At 46.0% G+C, this 21,195-nt stretch overlaps 1 protein-coding gene across 26 annotated transcripts in view; it reads left to right on the top strand.

Annotated features, from left to right (window-relative positions):
• KCNMA1 (potassium calcium-activated channel subfamily M alpha 1) overlaps positions 1 to 21,195 on the top strand; it is a 664,040-nt gene that overhangs the window by 413,726 nt on the left and 229,119 nt on the right. For all 26 annotated transcript variants that reach the window (XM_040976116.1, XM_040976108.1, XM_040976123.1 and 23 more), the window contains one exon: positions 18,487 to 18,562. In XM_040976116.1, the coding sequence (XP_040832050.1) occupies positions 18,487 to 18,562 (76 nt within the window). The remainder of the gene's footprint in view (positions 1 to 18,486; positions 18,563 to 21,195) is intronic.

Here is a 21,195-nt window from a genome sequence, read left to right as displayed (position 1 = left end):
GTGCTGTCACATGATTGTTTTCTAAATTGATAAGAAGGTGCTGGGTGGGTGGGGGCTGATAGGCCCCTTCACTGGTTGTCAGCTCAGCTTGTAGCTGCATAGTACCTCATGCTCCATGCTGTATTTCATCCCATCTTGATAGCAGCCTGAGTACTAGAATCATTTGCCCATTTCACAAATGATGCTGGATTGCAGCTGGAGACTTCAGCACATTAGTTAATGTTGTCTATTAAAGACAGTGTAGCGCCGGCCAAGTTCAGGTAGGCTGCAAAGAGCACCAGATTTGGAGATGATGAGCTGCTCCCATGGGTCCCAGAAAGAACAATTTCAATTTTATTTTAATTTATTTCAACAGCAGAAAGACAGATGGAGCAGCAAGCATACTAGTTTGCTCCTTGCATGTATACCATCTAGCTTGATGCTGTTCCCAGCTAAAGCCAAGATCTGATAGCTCATTCTGAGTCACCCAAGGCACCCAAGTCCTTGTGCCATCGTCTGCTGCCTCCCAAGGTGCACATCAACAGAAATTGGGAGCAAAGATCAGGCTTGAACCCACAGGCCCTCTGATGCCATCCAGGAGTCTACCAAACAGCATCGCAACTGCTGGGCCAAGCGTCTGCCTTGGAAAAATCAATTCTAAATTGCAACTTAAATATAACAGAAGTAATACCTCAGAGGTGAAAAGTAAGGGGATACTCAGGGTGAGTTTAGGTTTATGAAAAAAGCAATCAAACTCAAGAGATTTGGATGGGGTTGATGGAATAGACTTGTCAGCAAAATTTCACTTGGTGCGGGGAGGTGGGGTGGAATTTGGACATTACATGGGCAAGTTTTGCTGGGTAAAATTTGCCATGTCAGGTCTTCCTTCCCAAAAATGTACCACATGCAGTGCTGGATTGCAATGAAGATTGGCGGGTATTAATTATTTGGAAAGGGAGCTTTGTCAGGTGCCTGACCATCTTTCTCAGGTGTTGTCGGGTGCCTGACCTCAGATGCCTGGGGAACAGTGTGCTCCTTGAGACGTGCCTGACACCACTTGCTCATCCCTGCCCCCCACCTCCTGCATCCTTTTCTAAGAGACAGCAACCCTCAGGGAGCAGACATCCAGAGCGAAAGGGAGTCGGTGCAAGTACTTCCATGCTCTGCTTCCCAGTCTCAGAACAATTGTAGAGGGAGCTGTGATGTGGCAGGCCTGGGAGGTGCCCCGTCCACCCTGCCATACCAGGTGCTGTTTTGAATCACCACCTTCAGCATTGCTTTATTCAAGTGCTTTCTCACTGAACCCTGCTGGTGGGTTCTGCCTGCAGGTTGTAGATGTTGTAGTTGATGCTCCCCTCATCCAGTGACTGCTGGAGGTGATGGGAGAATCCCTAGCTCCCACCCCACCTCCACTCAGTGGGAGCTCTGCTTTGTGCACAGGCATGTGGACACTACCCCCCTCGCCCACAGAGACTTGTCTCTTGATCATACAGTCTTCACAGCTGCTTTCCAAGCCCTTCCCTTTTTCCCTCCCCCTGCCTGCTATTTCCTGAGGGCACCTCTAAATATCCATAATCAAATCCTTGTCTCAGGTTTTCCCTTTGAGGAGCCCAAACAAGGAGACATCCCATTTTACAAGAATAACCATAGTAACAAACACTAAACAGAATTTGCCAGAAGTTCTGGAAGGTGTACCAGCCTGTACTGTGTGCGTGGCAGAACCATGATTTTCATTTAATTGGCTTGCCTACTGAGCACTCATTCACTATGCTGGATGCTGTGATGCCACAGCACTGAAAAGGATGGTTCTTGAGCATCAGACAAATGCATTAGTCTTTCCAGTCTCTGCCCTTAATTAGCCCCAGTGCTCCACTAATTCTCCTAGGATAGACGTTTGCACCCTTTTAAAGTAGAAGTCTGTTCCAGGCGTGGGATGAGTTCTGAGGCAGAAACTGCAGTATTCAGCTGCTACAGTTCCCTTTAGGACATAAAAACACCACTCCCAACAAGGCACGGGCTGGAGAGACGTGCAGGATTCGCTGAGTCAGCGATTTCTCTGCCCAGACTAACATCTTTCTTCATTAGTGGGTCACAGTTAACATTTATGAAAAGAAATCTGTCCATAAGGTGAGCCCACTGAGATGTCTTCCTGGTGTGAGTGGGTTCATTCAGAAATTAGGCATCTTAATGAGCCCCATGGCCCAGTGTGCAAAGGCATCTGGTCCAGCTGTGAGGGCCTAGCTGACTGGCAGAAGGAAGTTCCCAGGTTTGAGTCAGTGCACTTGTTGAGAGTTGCGAAGTAGCTACACAAACTGCAGATTTGTAACAGTGAGTGTTTATTTTTTCTGCTTTAGCTCTACATAATGTAACATTTCTTTGTGACTTCTAAAAGTTGAGAGCCATGTAATTACAGAAATTTGATCTGAAAGAGATTTTAAGGATTAGTGACAACAACCTTCCTGGATTAATACTTCCTTCCTTCCCTCCCCTTCTCTTCATACTGCCCTCCACCCCTCCCCCCTCCTCTCCTTTTCTGCTTCCCCTCTCTCCCTCCCTTCTCTGCTCTGCTTTCTATTCTTTCCTATAAGAAATCTAACCACGAAGGGTGACCTTGATTTATCCAAGTGTGTTTGAAATATTCTTAAAATTACTTGGAATACTCTGGACTTGCTCCAGTGTGTTGGAATACTCTTGAAATTTCAACCAATTCCAAGCCATCACCTGGTTCTTTCTATTGAGGTTACTTTAAAAAGTTTAGAGTAAAATGCAGTTAAAAGATTATTTTTGGTGTAAACATATTTAAAAAATTTTAAAATTTTTCATAATATGCATTTTCCATTATCTTTTTGAAAACCCCTCATGTGCCTAGATTTCAAAAATAATTTGTATCAGAATGGACTTTTAATTTCATTTTCCATGAATTTTTTTTTCTTTTTTTTCCATGAATTTTTTGATGTTCCTTTGTAACCACCAGAAACCCTAAGTTTTTTCTTTTTTTTTTAACCCATTGTCTTGATCCATCTCCAAAGTTCTGACAGAAGGATTTTCAAAGAAATTACACCTGTCAGTCACTTTAGGGTTTGCCTTAAACTTGGGTTGCCACCCATGGAGTAGACACTCAGTACCCCATTGTTTCCATTGTCTGTCCTAATAAATAATTGTGTGTATTTATTTGTTTATTTTTCATTTTTTCTTCTGTTTGGTGTTACTGCTTGTGTATGTAAAGACTGTCTTAGAGTGTGCCTGGCTCCAGCCATTCCCAGTAAAGAGCTTAATATGTGATAGGAGTGACTTTGAGCTGATTAATTCCTGTCATGCATCTGTAGTCATCCCCTTTGCTTTCTGGATTTGAAACTTCTGCCTGTTTGTTTCTTTGTTAGACCCTCATGTCATCAGTGAAATGACTGCAGGAAAGGCATAAACAGGCTAGCCTGTCACCTATGGGATAATGGGTCTGGAATAATGGTGGTCCGATTTTCTTTGCAAACCTACACTCAGGCAGTTGGTAAAGAAAAACAGGTCAGTGTGTGTTCACTTAACCCTGTGATGGGGAGGCATGGGCCACTTACTGTTAATGACGAATAGTAGATCCTCTTTATGTGCTGTCATGGAAGTCACACCTTGGCAGGCACTGTCAGAGTCTGAGACCAACTTGTTGGGCTTTTGTTATTAATGAGATTGCTGTGGGTTAGCTGGTTCACACTGCTCCAGTGTGCCTTGTCCTGCAGTGTGGTGGCACACAACGGACACAGCCCAGTTATTTCCTGTGTGTCTACGTGATCCTTGAGTGGATGCTTTGGCTCCCTACCCTGATACAGGGAGAAGAGGGAGCTTTCAGGCTATGTTTCCTGTCACTGTCTTGATGTGCAGAGATGGATGAGGCTGCCAGAACCAGTATGTCAGTGGAGTATAGCATTCAAAGACAGAGTGAGGCCTCTCCTTGTCCTTGGGGACCCAAGTATGGATGGGGATGCAGGTGAGCTTGTTCCACCTGTGACTTTGAACTGGACAGGACAGTTGTTACTGGGGGTGGGGTGTGGAGGGGAAGGGAGGAAGGGAGAGAACCAGCTAAAGCTTTAGCATACCAAAGGGTTTATGAGGGAAGTGCAATTACATCAAAATAAACCTAGCTTTTAATTCTGTTTTTCTACAGTTTTGTTTTTGAAAGAAAGAGCACAGCTATTTTCTCATTCCTTCCACACACAGGAAAATCCTTCCAAAGGTGCGTGGAGGTGTGAGTGTTGGCACAGGGATTAAGATGCTGGCTGGGACACCCATCTCCACATCGGAGTGCCTGGGTTTGAATCCAGTTGTCATACTATCTAACAGGGGGGAATAGTGGCAAGAAAAACAAAAGTCTGATTCTTGCTTCCTGCATTGGGGCAACAGGTCATGGCTCAGGCACATGACTTCCCTACCATCAATGTGGGAGATGCTGAAGTAGTTTTGGGGTCCAGAATGTAGCTTAGCCCAGCCCTGGCTTTTGTAGGCATTTGGGGGCATGGCCTGACAAATGGGAGCTGTCCAGATTCTGCTTTCTCTCTCATGCTTTCAAAACAAACAAACAAGCAAAAATCAGGCTCATGAGCTGATAGGCTTAATGATAAATTTATTTTGGTGAAAAATGTTTTGGAAATGCATGCATAGATTTTTTTTGCATACTATACATTTTCTGTGAGTTCTTTAAAGACTCTTATGCTTATTGAATGCTCCTTTTTTTCTGGACATTGGGACTATGACCCCAATAAAGAAACAGATGTTATATGGATTTTTTTTATGTTTAGGAAAAGATGCCAAGCCAAGCACATGAAGTAAAGACTTTGGGTTGCAGAGTGGGACTTGCTACCTTGCTTTGGAATGGAGTAAATTACCTTCTGCCTTGAACATAGCTTTATGTAAGACTGATTGGAAACAGAGTGCACACCAAGCCGGGTGTGGCAATGCTTCCTTTTTCCTCTTAGGTCAAAACCAGACCTGTGAATCACATGCAGCCAAAGGAAAGTTATCCTGAAGCAAAGTTATCAGCTGTGGGAAACACTGCAGGGTGTAAGGGAAGAAGTAGGACCTTAAGGAGTCCAGGCACAGTAGAAACGACGATGGCTGTCCCTCACGCTCGGCAGATGATTGGTTTCAGGACCCATCAATCATCCACTGATGTTCAAATCCCTTATAGAAAATGATGCAGTAATTGCTCCTGTAACCTAATTGCATTCTCCTGCATTCTTTAAATCATCTCTGTTTTACTTACGTAAAACCCAATATAATGCAAACTGTTACCACAATGTGGGTTTTTTAAGGGCATACTAACAAAAAAAACTTGAATATGTGCAGAAAATATGTAACTTTTTTCCCAGATATTATTAATTGACATGTGAGTCAGTTGAATCTGCAGATATGGAGAACAAAATGATATCTAAATTAAGCAGGAAAAATGAAAGCAGAAAGTAACATGTTGCCAAATTATACACATCTATCCTGGAAAAAGTAGAAGAGCTTGTTGACTAATTAATTGTTCCTTGTTCCCTCTAAAATGTTCACTAGGTCAGGGTTTGACCTATATATTTAGCCTGTAGGCTAAATCTGGCCACTGCCTGGTTTTGGAAATAAAGATCTATTAGAATTCAACAAGCTCATTTATTTAGTGTTCCATCTGTGGCTACTTCCCGGGACTGCAATTGCCAAGATGAGTAGTTGCAATTGAGTCTGTTTGCCTCACCAAGCCTGGAATATGTATTATCTGGCCATTCATGGAAAACATTTTTGCCAACCCCTGATTTAGATCACACACGTTAATCCTGTTATTAGTTTGGAGCATTAAAACTAAACAGGGCTGCAGTGAGCCTGGTAGAAAATTAACATCTCCCTCCCGCACCCCCCACCCCCCAATGATCACTCTTCATTTTCAAGTTTACATTAAATTAATTTTGGGCATCAAACTTAGGCATAGCTAGCTCCCATGATAACTGCAGCCCTACTCAAGATTTTTTTTTTTTAATAAAACTAGGATGCAGTGCTATGTATTCTGTCCTTATAGAGAGCTCAATCAAGAGTGCCTGCTTGCAAAGAGTACCTATGTTCTTGGTAACCTGTAATTGAAGATATAATTCACGGGGCTCTTCAGCTTGCATTCAGAGCTGCTGGTGCAAAAATTCTGCTGGAATTGAATTTCAGGATAAAGCTGATCTCTGAATTAGCTTATAAAGCCTGTAGGATTTTCTCAGTTTGCAGGCCTCATAACAGTGTGTGTCTCTCGTGCCCCAGGTGACAGAGGATGCAGAGCCAGTTTCAGAGATGAGCTTGGCAGTAGACTCATGGCTGGAAACCCGTAGAGAGAGGCCTAGGGTATGAGTCCTAAGGAAGCACCCGAGCTCAGGGCTACTTTGCAAAGACAGGGTCAACTTTAAAAAGGAGGGCCTCCTTAAATTTCTGGCCCCTCTGTCACTTGTCCTGATGCTGACAGGTGTCTGGTAACATCCATCCCCTCTGCTTTGTAGAAAGTCAAGTATTGTATTGATTTTCTCCTAAAATTGGCTTTTGCTGTGATTTTTTTTTTTTTTTTTTTGCTTTAACTACGTAAACTGATTCGTGTTTCTCCTGTAATTTCTGGGGTTTTAAATCTGAAAAAATTAAGCCTGAGGTTACTTGAATGACCAGGGACTGCCATCTGTCCTTTGTAGGTCCAAATGTCAGGCAGAAGGAGGGGCTTGGGGCCCAGGAGTGAGCTGCCCAGACGGGGCTCACCCTGGGAAGTGAGATTATGTAGGATTATCCTGGCCCTCCTCTTGGGGCCTCAGGAAAGAAGAGAGGAGATGGGACACAGATTCATCTGTCTGTAGCATCACACACAGTGTGTAGGACAGACAGTGCCTCTGGGCCTGGGAGGGAGCCAGAGGGACCCATAGGTTTGTGACGTTCAAGACTGGTGTTGAGAGGTTGAGAGGCAGACGAGGAGAGAGGAATGGCTGCCTGCAATACTGCACTGCTTCCCAGATGGTCACTTCTCAAAGGGAAGGCCAGGGAGGGGGAAGTACGGTGGGGAAGCAGATTAACTGGAGATTCTGAGGGATTCTCCTGAGTGATCCAATCAGAGGCCAGTGCATAGCACCGCTGCCCACCCCCGCATAACCTGAAGCCTGCCAACACCACAGGCTTCTGTTTCCCAATTTGAATAATAAAATGAATGTGGTGAGATGACCTGGATTCAGAGGCTAGAAAGCAGTACCAACTATACAGTGGTGCCTTACGTTGTAGATTCAACTTACAACAGACTGAAAATATTTGAAAAAAGATGGGGCCGGTGTGTTAGAATAGCACGTGAAGTCACTGCATGTCACTCCAGCATCCCATAGGGGTGCTAGTTTGACTCTTCGCTGCTCCACTTCTGATCCAACTCCCTGCAAATACACTGGGGAAGGCAATGGGATATGGCTCAGCTGGTTGGAGCCCTGCACCCATGCAGGAGTCCCAGATGGTGTTTTAGGCTCCTGGCTTGAGCCTGACCCAGCCCAGCCTTTGTGGCTATTTTGCGAGTAAACCAGAGTACTTGTATTTGTTCATTTCTGTCTTACTTTGCCTTTCAAACAAATGAATAAAATCTTGAAATAGTTTTGTGAAATATTTGGGAAGCAATTTTTTTTCTTGCCATCAATTCCTGAAAAAAATATATATATAACAATGAATTGCATGATGTTTGTATTGCATTATGTGTTATAAATTATCTGGGGACTCTGTAAAGTGTAAGGGAGGGTTGTATAGGCTTTATGCTAACACTGCTCTGTTTTGTGTGAGGGAGTTGAGCATTCATGAATTTTGAAATATACAAGGAGACCTGAAGCAAATATCTGTTGGACACAGAGGACACCTTGACATCTGTGTTCCTTGTTTCAAATTGCAGATGTTGGATGACTCTTGCCAGCAGGTGAGAGTGAATGTTGGCTCACCGTCTGCATCACTTCTGCCCCTTTCTGGTCCTTCCCCTGTGCCTGTGCCCTCCCCATGCCCAGTTGGTTTCATAGTTTTTCCCTTCCCATCATCAGTACCTGTCTAACTAGAGATAAATGACTCCCACAGACATGGGGGTTTTATTAGGCACTAGTCCATTTGGTCTGAGAAAGGGGGCCTTGGTGGAGACCAGAATGGCTGTTTATGGGGCACAGCCTGTGAAAGGTACTTGAGAAAGTCTATTGGGCCTGGTGCCATGGCCTAGTGGCTAAAGTCCTTGCCTTGAATGTGCTGGGATCCCATATGGGCACCAGTTTTAATCCCCAGCAGCCTTGCTTCCCATCCAGTTCCCTGCTTGTGGCCTGGGAAAGCAGTCAAGGACGGCCCAATGCTTTGGGACCTTGCACCCACATGGGAGACCCAGAAGAGCTCCTGGCTCCCGGCTTCGGATTGGCACAGTACCAGCCGTTGCAGCTGCTTGGGGAGTGAATCATCGGGCTGAAGATCTTCCTCTCTTTCTCTCCTCCTCTCTGTGTAACTGACTTTGCAATAAAAATAAATAAATCTTTTTTTTTTTTTTTAAAAAAAGAACATCTATTAAAGTAATGCATTGTCATAACATCTTTATTAAAATTCTCCAAAGACAGAACCAATAGGGGATGGATAGATGATAGATAGACAACTATACAGGCTGAGAGGTGGATGAGAGGGAGTTTATCAGGGAAGTTTGCTTACTTGGTGTTATAGAGGTCTAGAGGTCCCATGACAGGCCATTAGCGGGCTGGGGACCCGAGGCTGATGGTCAGTGTGTCAGTCCAGGTCTGAGAACCTTGAAAGAGGGAAGCTGATGCTACAATACCGTCTCAAGTCGAAGGCCCAAGAACCTGGGGAGACACTGGTGTGAGCTCTGGAGTTCTGAGGTCCAAGGGCAGATGGATGAAAGGGTCCAGGCTGAGAGAGCAAGGCCCAGAGGAATCCTCCTTTCTGTGTGTGTTGGTTTTCTCAGAGCCCCTAGTCAATTTCATAGAGAGGAGGGTCTTCCCCCTTCAGTTCAGCCTGTTTCCTGTGGAAACACCCTCATAGAGGCACTTGAGAGTGATGCCTTCCCAGCTCTAGGTATCCCTCACTCCATCAAGTTGACACTTAAAAGTGAGCCATCCCGAACTCTCAGAAATGCAATTTTCTTTCCTTTTTTTTTTTTTTTTAAAGATTGATTTATTTTTATTGGAAAGTCAGATTTACAGAGAGAAGGAGAGACAGAAACATCTTCCATCTGCTGTTTTACTCCCCAAGTGGCCCCAGTGGCTGGAGCTGAGCCAATCTGGAGCCAGGAGCCAGGAGCCAGGAGTTTCTTCCAGGTCTCCTGTGTGGGTGCAGGGTCCCAAGGTTTTTGGCCCATGCTCTACTGCTTTCCCAGGTCACGAGCAGAGAGCTCAATGGGAAATGGAGCAGCTGGGACACAATCTGGCGCCCATATGGAATTGCTACACATGCAGTGCAAGGACTTTAGTCACTAGGCTACTGTGCCTCCCCTTTCCCCTCCCTTTCTCTCTCCCCTCCTCTCTCCTCCCTTACTCCTTCCCCCCTCCCCTCCTTTCCTCTCTCCGCTTCCCTTCCTTCACTGCCTCTTTCCTCCCCTCCCCTTTCTCTTCCCCTCTCTCCACTTTTCTCTCCAGCTACACAATGAGAGTTAGTAATCTGTCTCATAGGGTTGCTATAAGAAATGAACCAATGGGGCCTGGCGCGGTGGCGCAGTGGCGCAGTGGTTAAGGTCCTTGCCTTGCACGCCTGGGATCCCATATGGGCGCCGGTTCTATCCCGGCAGCCCTGCTTCCCATCCAGCTTCCTGCCCTGTGGCCTGGGAAAGCAGTCGAGGACGGCCCAAAGCTTTGGGACCCTGCACCCACGTGGGAGACCCGGACATCGACCGTTGCGCTCACTTGGGGAGTGAATCATCGGACGGAAGATCTTGCTCTCTGTCTCTCCTCTCTGTATATCCGCCTTTCCAATAAAAATAAAATAAATCTTAAAAAAAAAAAGAAATGAACCAATGCACCTGCAGTGCTTCTGATTATTGCTGTGAGCCGGACACTGGGTTAGGCATGCTAAAGATGCAAGTATGTTTTGCTATACATTTGTTCTTTCTTTAAAAAAAACTTTGTTTATTTATTTATTTGAAAGACAGAGTGACAGAGAAAAGTGCTTTAAAGAACGTAAACCAACTTATTAATTGATATTAGCATGCTTTATGTAACTTTTTTGCCCTATAGATTAGAACTTCATGAAGGCCAAACTTGTACTGTTTCTATTTTTTTTCAATGTCATCCCTGTCTCTGTGCCTGCTATATTTCTGTTTCCACTCAGGCCTCAGGGAGTGGAGTGTATTTGTTTTTTGGACCACCATAGCAAAACACCACAAACCCCAGAGGGATGTGTGCTGTGGTTCTGGAGCATGAAAGGGCTTGCTGCCTGGGTTGCAGGCATCCTCTTCTCACTGAGTCCTCATGTTGAGGGTAGTTGGTGTGGGGGCACAGAGCAAGCAAGAGAGAGAGGCATAAAGCACCCTGGTATCTCTTGTTACATGCATCTACGAAAGCCCTACCCTTGTGACTTTGTTTAACCTGATTACTTTTCAGAGGTTCATCTCCAGACACCAGTACTGGAGTTAGGGTTTCAACAGACAGGTCTGGGGAGGAAGCCATGCTTTAGTCCGGACAAGAGATCATACTGGTGCTCTAGCTGAACATGGGAGGAGATGCAGAGGACTGGAGGCCCAGGGAGTTGGAATGCTGGGAGGCAAGGACCTCTGATGAGGTCCTCCAACTTTCCCTGGGAAGCCCAGTCTCCCCTCCACTTAAATTCCACTTACAGGATCAGCAGAGGATTTGCATATTGGCTACCTTGGTGTTGGGTAGGACCAGAGGAGTGGGACCACTCAGCTGTTCTCCTTTGCCAGGCGTCACATCCTCCAAGGAAGTCCTGGCTGAGAACCTTCAGTTGTCAAACAGGATCAGTAAGCTGAAAGGAATGAGTCAATGAGCCCCAAACTGCAGCCTCTCTCATATCCTCTTGTGTTCTGATTTGTGGAATTATGGCGTTTTTCTCTTTCTACCCCCCTACAACATGTCCAAAGGAGCTTATGTGGTAATTTCCAGAATGAAGCTGATGGATAAGCTTGTAGGACATAATGGATCACAGGACCTCTCCCCCACACTTCTCAACCTCCTTTCTAAAGTGGCTGTGTGTGTCTGCTGTCCAGAGCATGCGTGGGGCTCTTACATGTGGGGCTGCCGGGTGAGGGAAGAGGAGAGAGTGCCATTTGGCTCCTCCAGGAGCTGGATGCTGGGGAGCCATAGGATGCTGGGTGGGAGGACCTGTGCTTGTGTCAGAAGTGGACTGAAAGGCACCTAAAGCCAAGCCTGTCTCGCTGCTTCTACAATGATCCCCAGTAAGATCCTGGTGTACCACCACCCACCCAGCAATACCCATGCCGAGACTTACGCACCCACCAGGCGCCGCAAGAAGTCCCTGGGCGACCTGTTCCATAAGGGCTACCGTGTGAAGTCTGGGCCTGCTGCCACCGAGAAGGAGGAACCGGAGAACTTCTGGCAGTCCGTGGTTTCTGGTTGCAGGGTTTGTGCCTCTTGGGGTAAGGTCCTTGCCACCCATAGCTCTTCTTCCCTTCTGGGTAGCCTGCGTTCCCAGAGGCTGTCTGGGCAAGAGGCTCCCTCCCTGTGGTCTGGGTTTAGTGAAGTGTCTGGGGGAGGGGGGGAGCAGGAGGACACTAACCAGCTCCATTGCTTCTGGCTTTGCATACCCACTCACCTTGGAGGTGCACACATCTTGTGCTCCTTTGTGACGTGAATACAGCTGGCCCTGGAGGCCCTACATGCCACTGAATGCTATTAAATAAGACTTTCAGAAAGATTGAGAAAAGATTGGCAAGGGACAGGGACTACTGACTTTGCCCTTACCGAGTAGCAATGCTTTCCAGTGACCTGGCACATTCCAGAAAGGCTTTTGGAACTACAGATTTTGTTTTCTTTGCACCAATAAAAAGTTGCTGTTTACTTCCTCCAGCCCTCGCCGCTGATCTTGGGAGCTTGGTCCCACTTGTGTTAGATGGTGTTTCATTCTTCTTACCCAGCAGAGATCATATAAAAAGTCCTCCTGATGGATTTTTTTTTCTCTGTTACTTTCCAGTAGGGATTTGGTTTTATTTGGGCATCCATAATGCATAAGAGTTTCAAAACAATGGCTTAAATCTACACTTCCACAGCTAAAAAAAAAAACCCCAATCTTAAGAAAGGATAACTTTTATTTCCAGAAAGTTTAGCAGTATCAGGAGCTTTCTTAAAATGAAGTGCAGTCCCTTTGAAATTTAGCTAATAGGGTCCTGATGCTCACAGTGACAGCTTAAATACCTTTCTGCATTATATAATTATGCACTGAAGAACTTCACTTAGAAGCCATGCAGGTGCTAGCCTATCATTTTCAGGAGCCACAGGTAGAGAAGATTTCTTTGGGCTGAAATGTTAGGACTCTAAACATTTCTGCCCCTGTGTATGTGTGAGGCTGCAGTGGGCTGGTCAAGTGGCTGCACTCCCTCCCACTCTGTCCAGTCCAGCCTCAGGGAGGACCTGTGTAGAAGCAGCCAGAGAGGGAAACATGAATGATGGGATTAATAAGAGGAGAGCCTGGAGAGAAGGCTGGGAGATTGAATAAAACCAAGGGCTTCTTTGTGTATCCAACATCCTTCCTCAGAAAAGGTTTCTCCCAGGTAAACTCACCTGGCTTCTACTCCGTGCTAGTCCTCACCATCCTGAGAGATGTTGGACTCCATGGTGAGCAGGCCAGAGGGGCATGTGTTCAGTTGAGCCGATATGCTGCTGGGGAACAGGCAGGAAACCAACTGCCCAGCAAGCCAGCTGGTGATCCTAAGGTAGCCGTCTGTCCCATGAGAAGCAAGCTGTGTGTGATGGAATTGTGGGGACTCCAGGCAGGTAAAGCCAGGCTTGTAGGAACATTCCAGAGGGCAGAGCCAGAAGGGAGGATTAACCGCAGTGTACTCTCAGAGTAGAGACCCAGTGTAAAGGATGTGAGCATGGGGGGAGTCATAGTGAACAGAGTCCAGGCCCTGGAAAGCCCTCCAGAGCAAGATGTGTTTTTAGACAAAAGGAAACCTCAGAGTGGCTTTTACAGGGAAGTGATGTGTTCTGGTCAGTGTTTGAAAAGACAGTGCTGGCTGCTTTTTGTAAAAAGCTGGTGACACTGCGTGGGCAGGGGATGCTACATGGAGCAAGCTGAAAAGACTGGGGCCTCTAGACCATGATTTTGCCATCACAAAGGGCAGATGCAAGTGATGTCACATCCATCAGGGGATTTCAAAAAGTTCACGGCAAATGGGATTAAAAAGATAATTTAGGGCATACCAACTTTTAAAAGCCACGCACATTTTTTTAAATGCATTTTATAATATGTATGTTTTGAAGATCTCTGATACATGTGGGTTTTCAAGAATTTTAACCCTGAATACCAACATCTTTTAATTTCATTTTATGCCAACTTTGTGAAACACTCTTGTATTTAAGAGGTAAAGCCAATAGGACTGGTTTGTTTCCTCTTGCAAAATGCTTTCTCTGCTTGCTGGTGTCTCTGTTCCAAAGGAAGAGCCTTGAAATAGGAACTTCCCCTGCTCCTTCAGGGACTAGAGGAGTGAATGACTGGTGCAGAATGAGGACTTGGTGCATGGGCATGAGATGAATGAAAAGACTGAGGAATGCATGCATAGGTGATTGTCCCAGCTTGTAAACAGTATCTGCCAGAACAGGAGCCAGACTAGGGTGAGATGGGGAGCACAACAACCTGAAGAAACTACCGTGGGAATAAATGGCCAAAGTAAGAAGGGCAGGAGCTGTGTATGGGACACAGAGCCTAGGGGCATTTCAGAGCAAGGAACCCACTCGTCTTCTGCTCAGCTAGGAAGGGTAGGCATAGGCTCACTCTGTACTGGGGCTCAGGACCAGGCAGCAAAGCAGTGCCTAAGCAGGGGACAGGAGGTGGGACTGGCGACAGCAGCAGATGGCAGACAACCACCCCCTGAGCGAGACCCGCCATGTTGTTGATGCCTACCTAGGTCTTCACTTGGATTCTCCCCTGCTCCCTGATGTAAGGATAGCCAGTGATGGATTTGTCAGAGGCCCTAAACTAATGGCTCTTCAGGATGTGTGTGGGGGTTGGTGGCGGGGGTGGGGGGGTGGGATCGGGGGTGGGGGGGTGGGATCAGGGGTGGGAAGCCATGCTGGTGCATGGCTTGTAAGTGGCTGAGGTCTATGGGAATCTTTTAGCTTTTTGGATTTAGAGATTAAGGAATGACCGGGAAAGGAAAACAGCCCATCAGAAAACCCTGGTGATCCTTGCGTCATGGCTAGAGATATGTTTGTTGTCTTCTGTGTGGTACATGGATCTCCTGAGGTTGCTCTGCGGGGGCAGTTGGAACCCTTGAGTGGGACTGATGGACCACTGACCTGTTTACCCTTGCTGGGGTTACACCCCATCCCATGGCCCTTTAGAAAGGGGCCCTAATGTTCCTCAGCTGCCCAGCTGGTTGTTGCTGAAACTCCTAGGCACTTTTTCTTAGCATAACCCTAACCAGGTGGTTCAAGCCCTGGGTACCAAATCTGACCTCTGGAGGAACAGCACTGCCCCAGGGGTCCTTTCCAAGTTGGGCCAGTGTCCTTGAGTGGCTGAACCGTGGCCACAAGCTCAGAGCTTAGAGGCAAAACCCTGAATGCTGACTCTGTAACAACAGCAAGAAGTAATAACAAGTAAAGTAGGAACTTAAATATAAACATTAAAAACTGGAAACTTTGAAAATTGCAGAAAATGAAAGAAACTTGCAAATTCTCCCTCAGTAATGTAACCCTGTCATTACTTTATACCTCGCTTGTACTTTTTGGTTTCCATGTACCTGTAGTTTAGTTACAGGAACATGCTTTGTTGTTGTGCCTCTTCCTTTTTCTTCTATTTCCACTTTGCTATTTAAAAAAAAGATTTAGGTAAAGAGCACATTACATAAAATTTATCAGCTCAATTATGTTTAAGTGTAGTGTTAAGGATGTTGGCTTTGTGCTCAAACACATCTCTGGAATGTTTCCATCTTGCATTACTGGAAACTCCATATCCACAAAGCAATCCCCTACCCCCCTTTTTCTGTGGCTCCTAGTAACCATTGTTATAATTTTGATGTTCTACTTCTTTAACGTAGCATCAAGGGATGAGTTTTTTCATTGCTATGTTTCGTTTGCACATGTATGATTTATAAAGAAGGTGATGGATACCCAAGAAGATCTAGTTTTAGAAACGAAGTTTCTTTCTACTATTCTGGTGAATGAATGATTTTGTAATGAGCTCCTGGTTCCTGTAGCATGTCTCCATATTTTGTTATATTTTGTTAGGCTGCATTCCCATGAGAAATGAGATCACTTCAATTCATAGCATGAATTACTTTCTGGAAAGTGCTTTAATTTGCATCACTTTAATTTTGAGGGGGGCATGTTCAAGAGTACAATATATTGTGTATAGTTACTCTTCTTCAACTTGACCTTCTAATTGAAGCTGTGTGTGTCTTGACAAACATCACCAGTCCCGCTAGCCCATGGTAACCGCTGTCTTACCCCTAGATCTGTGAGGGACAGCTTAGATTCCACGTGGGACTGAGAGTACGTGGCAGTTGTCTGTCTGTGGCCAGTTTATTTCACTTAACATGAAGACCTCCAGTTTCTCCCGTTTTTCTCAGATGAAAAAGTTTATTTTTTGTTTTGTTTTTTTCCTTTGATGGCTGATTCTTATTCTGTGTGTGCACTGCATTTTCTCTATCCATTCATCTGAATGTTTGTGGACGTTGAGGTTCAGTATCATTACTGTTGTGAATAATCTTGCAATAAACATTGAAGTGTAGATGCCTCATGAGTTCTGGCTTAGAGACTCAGTAGTGGGGTTGCTAAATACTGGATTGTGTAGCACTTCACCTGTTACCCTGCTTCAAGGTTCTATACCTAGCATTTTATCACACGGCCCCATCTGTCAGGGATGCTGTGTGGGATCAGCAGTCTGGCATTGGTTCCAGGAACAACACTGGAATCTGGTTAAGAAAAATGGGCATTCCACAGGCCTAGCACAATAGCCTAGTGGCTAAAGTCCTCACCTCTCAAGTGCTGGGATCCCATATGGGCGCTGGTTCTAATCCCAGCAGCTCTGCTTCCCATCTAGCTCTCTGCTTGTGGCCTGGGAAAGCAGTCAAGGACGGCCCAAAGCTTTGGGACCCTGCACCCCCATGGGAGACCCGGAAGAGGCTCCGGACTCCTGGCTTCAGATAGGCCCAGTTCCAGCCATTGCGGCTGCTTGGGGAGTGAATCAATAGACGGAAGGTCTTACTCTCTGTCTTTCCTCCTCTCTGCATATCTGACTGTCCAGTAAAAATGAATCTTAAAAAAAAAATGGGCATTCCATCTCTTTACCCCATATTCTGATTTAGTGAGACAGGCAAGCCTCTTTGGAAACTGTTTCGTACAACAAGCTGAGCAAACAAGGTATTTTTTGAGTCTTAGATATTTGAAGGAGACTTTGTGAACCAACAAAAAGCTGGACACACTGGCCTTGAGTCAGATTCTCTGCACAGTATTGCCTGGTTGCTGTTCAGTGTTTGTTGTGATAAAAAATGATCTTAATTACATGAATGGTATCTACTCTCCCTCCCCTCCCCCCCATGCTGATGCTTCATTTAGACTGTATCATTGATTGGAAGCCTTGAATTAGAATAAGTGAGAGGTGTACAGTGTTGCATTCCTCATAGCCCTCCATCAGCAGCCCTTGTTCGGACCCAGGAAGGCCTTTCTCTGGTGTTGGGGCTGTTGCTGCAGACCAAGGAGCCAGCTTCCCTGGCACTTCACTGCCCAGGTCTCTGTGATCTCCACTCTGTGTCATTGTTTCTCTCTCCCGTTTCCCCATGTCCTCTGCTTCCTGAGATGACTTCTCGGTTTTCTTCCCTCCATGAAGCTGAGTTATCAGCAGGGCCAAATCTTGTATTGGCTTACTTGTGATTCTGTCAGTCTCCCTGAGCCTTTTCCATTTTGCCAGCATTCCTTCTGATCTTGGAAATCTCAGATTTAACAAAAGTTGCGTGAACACTATTTTGCATAGAGGGTGAATTTTTTTTTTCTGCAGAAAGTCTTCATGAGGGAACTCTTTTTCAGGTGAGAGAGACACCTTCGAAGTCATAGCCTTTCCTGCTCCTCTCGTTTTACAGTCAGGTTTCTGCTCCTTGCTAACTACATAGTGCCCCTGTAGGCCCCTGGAGGACTCCTGGGTTCTCTGGTAGGTGTCTGTGGCTTCTTCCACCGCATGCTGCCAGGTCTCCTTTTAGTGTCTCGCCTGTGGCAGGATAAAGTCTTCCCCCAGTGGCACGAGGCCGTGTGATAACTCGGTTCCACCTGGTGCTTAGCACCGCTTTGGCACAAGCTGCATCAGGGGAAGATGCTTTCCAAAAATATTCCAAAGAAAATCCTCCTGGGAGTGGGTGTAATGTTTATTCATCGCGTCTCTGTGCTGTCATACTCTGTACCTTCTAAATGATTCTGCATGAGACACCAACCCATGACGCGGTGTTTTTATGTCATGAATTTGACCTTGACAGAAGCGTCATTTGCTCCTGGCTATTAAGGACAAAAACAATTTGCATTCTTTTTAAAGTTCTTGGTTATGTGTTCACCCTCTCTCACTTCTACTGAGAAACACTGCTCTCCCATTCAAGAGGAGTTGTTGCTTTCAGTAGCACCGGCATGTATGCTTCATGCTGTCAATGGGGAATTACATATTTTGATTCCTAAAGTTGTAGTGGGTTGGTCTGTGTTTTAAAGTTTTTTCTTATGTATCAATTGGAAATAAAACACAGAGCCTCGTAGGAAACAGTGCTGTAAGACAGTCCTCATCTTATCAGATGAGAAGGTAAATAGAAAAAAAATCCAGCAAAGATGTAAGGTTATCTGATTTATTCTTTTTTTTTATGACACAGTTTAATAGACACTGTGGTATCCCCTCCCCTCCGCATTGCTCTCCACTCCGATCTTACAATGGGTGTCTTTCATGAACCCTCACAAGTCCATTATGTTGCCACTGAGGTGTCTCCCAACATGTAGGAGATTATACTTGATTTATTCTTAATTTGCTCTTAGCATAGGCTACCCTGTGCCATCACAGCGCCCAGTATTTTGGAGAGACAAAATCCCACCAGAGATGGGCCAGTGAAGGGTCCCTCTGGGCCTTCTCCAGGGCCCCTCCTTAGCATGATTCCCCAAGCACCACCCTGCCTGCAAAAGTCAGTTCAACTGCTGAGCGGAAACCAGCTCTCCATCACAGTGCAGCAGTGTGTTCCGGGTACTGGCTCTTCTGTCTCCTGCAAGCACCTCCTGCCCTTCCCACCTTGGCAGCTTGTGTGTCAGGTGGCCAGCTGCGAAGATGAAGACCACGTGCTGAAAATAATGCTTCTCCTTTCCCTTCTCTCTGCAGGTTTGAGGTTTCTAAGAGCTCTCAGACTGATACAGTTTTCAGAAATTTTGCAGTTTCTGAATATTCTGAAAACAAGGTAAGAGTTGCTTCTCATATCTGCATTCTCCCCATCCCCCCACCCCACCACTACTCTCAGTTCCCAAGTGGCAAATGCCAGGTGTGTTTGCAGCTGGAGTTTTCTCTGGCACAGTGGTGTGCCCCACCCCTTTGTCCTCCGAGATGGAGAGGGAGCCCAGAAGGTGGTTTTGCTACTGTTCTCTTCAGGGTGGGAAATCACCAGCAAAAGAGAGGAACAGCTGTACATTTGGGGGGGATAGAGACTGTGTGTGTGTGTGTGTGTCTGATCTCTCAGTTACCCCAGTGGGCTTGGTGTCAGGGGAGCAAGGCACACAGTGGATGGGCCATGGATTTGCTCATGCCCTGGGAAGTCCTTTCTGTCAGGTGCTCAATGGTCCCGTTATGACATAACTGAAGAATAAATTGAATGCGGTTGTAAAGGCATGAGAAGCGCTGCTCTTTGAAAGGCAGTCACAAACCTCTTACAACAATCCAAAAACCATTTCCTTTCCCAGTATATTTTAGTTCAGTTCAGATCCAGAGGGTCCCTGGGGTTTGCTCTCTGAACGCCTGTTTCGGGGGACCGGCGGGCGGGGAACACCCGAGGACCTCCTGGCAAGCCTGGCCACTTCAGTTAACTGCATTATGATCTGGAAAACGTGAGCGGGCCAGGAGGGAAATCTCCCAGGACTCCCTCCTGATGACCTGCTGGGCCACAGAGCTGGCCCGAAACCAGGACCGTCTTGATGAATAAACTCATAAAAGAGGTTAGACGGCCTCTAATGGGGGATAAGTACAGCTCGTAAATTTCTCTTCTAGGAAATTACACTTGAAGAGACTCACTTCTTCATGTTCGTTTCCTCTTTGGGTGCCCTTAATGTGCTGGCTAAATGATTAGAAACAGGGCGCTCTCTATATTTGGTGGTTTATAATGAACATACCTGCAGCTTAAAGGCCTGGGTTTAGCATCGTCCCCCACCCGCCAACTTTTCTCCCCTCCCCCAATAATGGAGGCTAAACTCCTGGCTCCTGAACCTGGCAGCCCTCCCAGTTCAAATAATTGGCCCTTCTCCTGAGGTGTGAGTGTTGTGTGGTGGGTGATTTTCTGTACTGGTAATCGTCTATGGAAAATTCTCTTTGTTAGCCGAATTAGCCAGAAAAGGAGGATCCTTTTTGTTATCCTGGGTATAATTTATTTATTGATCTATTTATTAATGAGGAGCGCCCTTCATACAGGACAGATCTCTGTAGCGTTTGAGAATATATGTGGATTTCAACAAAGGCAGTAAAAGAAACATCTTGTCATTCCATTTTCCCATGGACTCTAACATGTTCTCATGTAGTAATGAAGTTATTCCCCCTGTTTTCCTCTGAGCAACAACAATTTTGATTTCTGCCTTTGCACGGCAATTCTCTGAGTAGACTTACATTCCTCTTGACATTTAAGTGATTGACAAGGATAGCATCTCCAATATTCACCTGTATCATGATTAAATATATATATATATATACTTGAGAGGGAGAGAGACATGGCATACCTATTCACTGCTCACTCCCCAAATGCTCATCTGTGCTGGAGCAGGGCCGGGCCGAAGCTGGGCATGCGACACACATCTCCAAGTGGCTGGCAGGAATCCAGGTACCTACCTGATCAGCGACCCTCTGGGCACTGCCTTAGCAGGAAGCTGGAGTCAGGAGCTGGAGGTTTGGGATGCAGGATGTTTTTTAAAATATATATATATGTTTGGCCCAGTGCGGTGGCACAGTGGTTAAGGTCCTCGCCTTGCACGCCTGGGATCACATATGGGTGCCAGTTCTAATCCCGGCAGCCCCGCTTCCCTTCCAGCTCCCTGCCTGTGGCCTGGGAAAGCAGTCGAGGACGGCCCAAAGCTTTGGGACCCTGCACCCGCGTGGGAGACCCAGAAGAGGCTCCTGGCTTCGGATCGGCATAGTATCGGCGGTTGCGCTCACTTGGGGAGTGAATCATCGGACGGAAGATCTTCCTCTTTATCTCTCCTCTCTGTATATCTGCCTTTCCAATAAAAAAAAATAAAAAATATATATATATGTTTTATTTTTATTTATTTGAAAGAGAGAGAGAGAAAGAAAAGAGATCGTTCTGCAGTATGGCTGCAGGTTGCCAAGCACTCGGGCCATTCTCCACTGCTTTTTCAGACCATAAATAGGAAGATGGAGGAGAAATGGAGCAGCTGGGATGCGAACTGACCCGCAGGTGGGATGCTGGTGCTGCAGGTGATGGCTTGACACATGGTATCACAGCACTAGTCCCTGGATGAATTTCTCTCTCTCTCTTTTTAAAGATTTATTTATTTTTATTGGAAAGTCAGATTTATGGAGAGAAGGAGATACAGAGAGAAGAACTTCCGTCTGCTGGTTCACTCCCCAAGTGGCTGCAACAGCAGTAGCTAAGCCAAGCTGAAGCCAGGAACTTCTTCTAATGTCCCATGGCACTCAGTTGTCCTCCACTGCTTTGCTTTCCCAGGTCACAAGCAGGGAACTGGATGGGAAGATCAGCTGGGACACGAACCAGCGCCCATGTGGGATACTGCTGCATGCAAGGCAAGGATTTAGTCATTAGGCTACCATGCCAGGCCATGGATATAATATTCTTAATGACTGTCTTAATTTCTA

This window comes from Ochotona curzoniae, unplaced genomic scaffold, assembly GCF_017591425.1.
Source record: "Ochotona curzoniae isolate NIBS_2020 unplaced genomic scaffold, NIBS_Ocur_1.0 contig_2692, whole genome shotgun sequence".
Taxonomy (NCBI): Eukaryota; Metazoa; Chordata; class Mammalia; order Lagomorpha; family Ochotonidae; genus Ochotona; species Ochotona curzoniae.
This window is presented reverse-complemented; position numbering and strand designations above follow the sequence as displayed.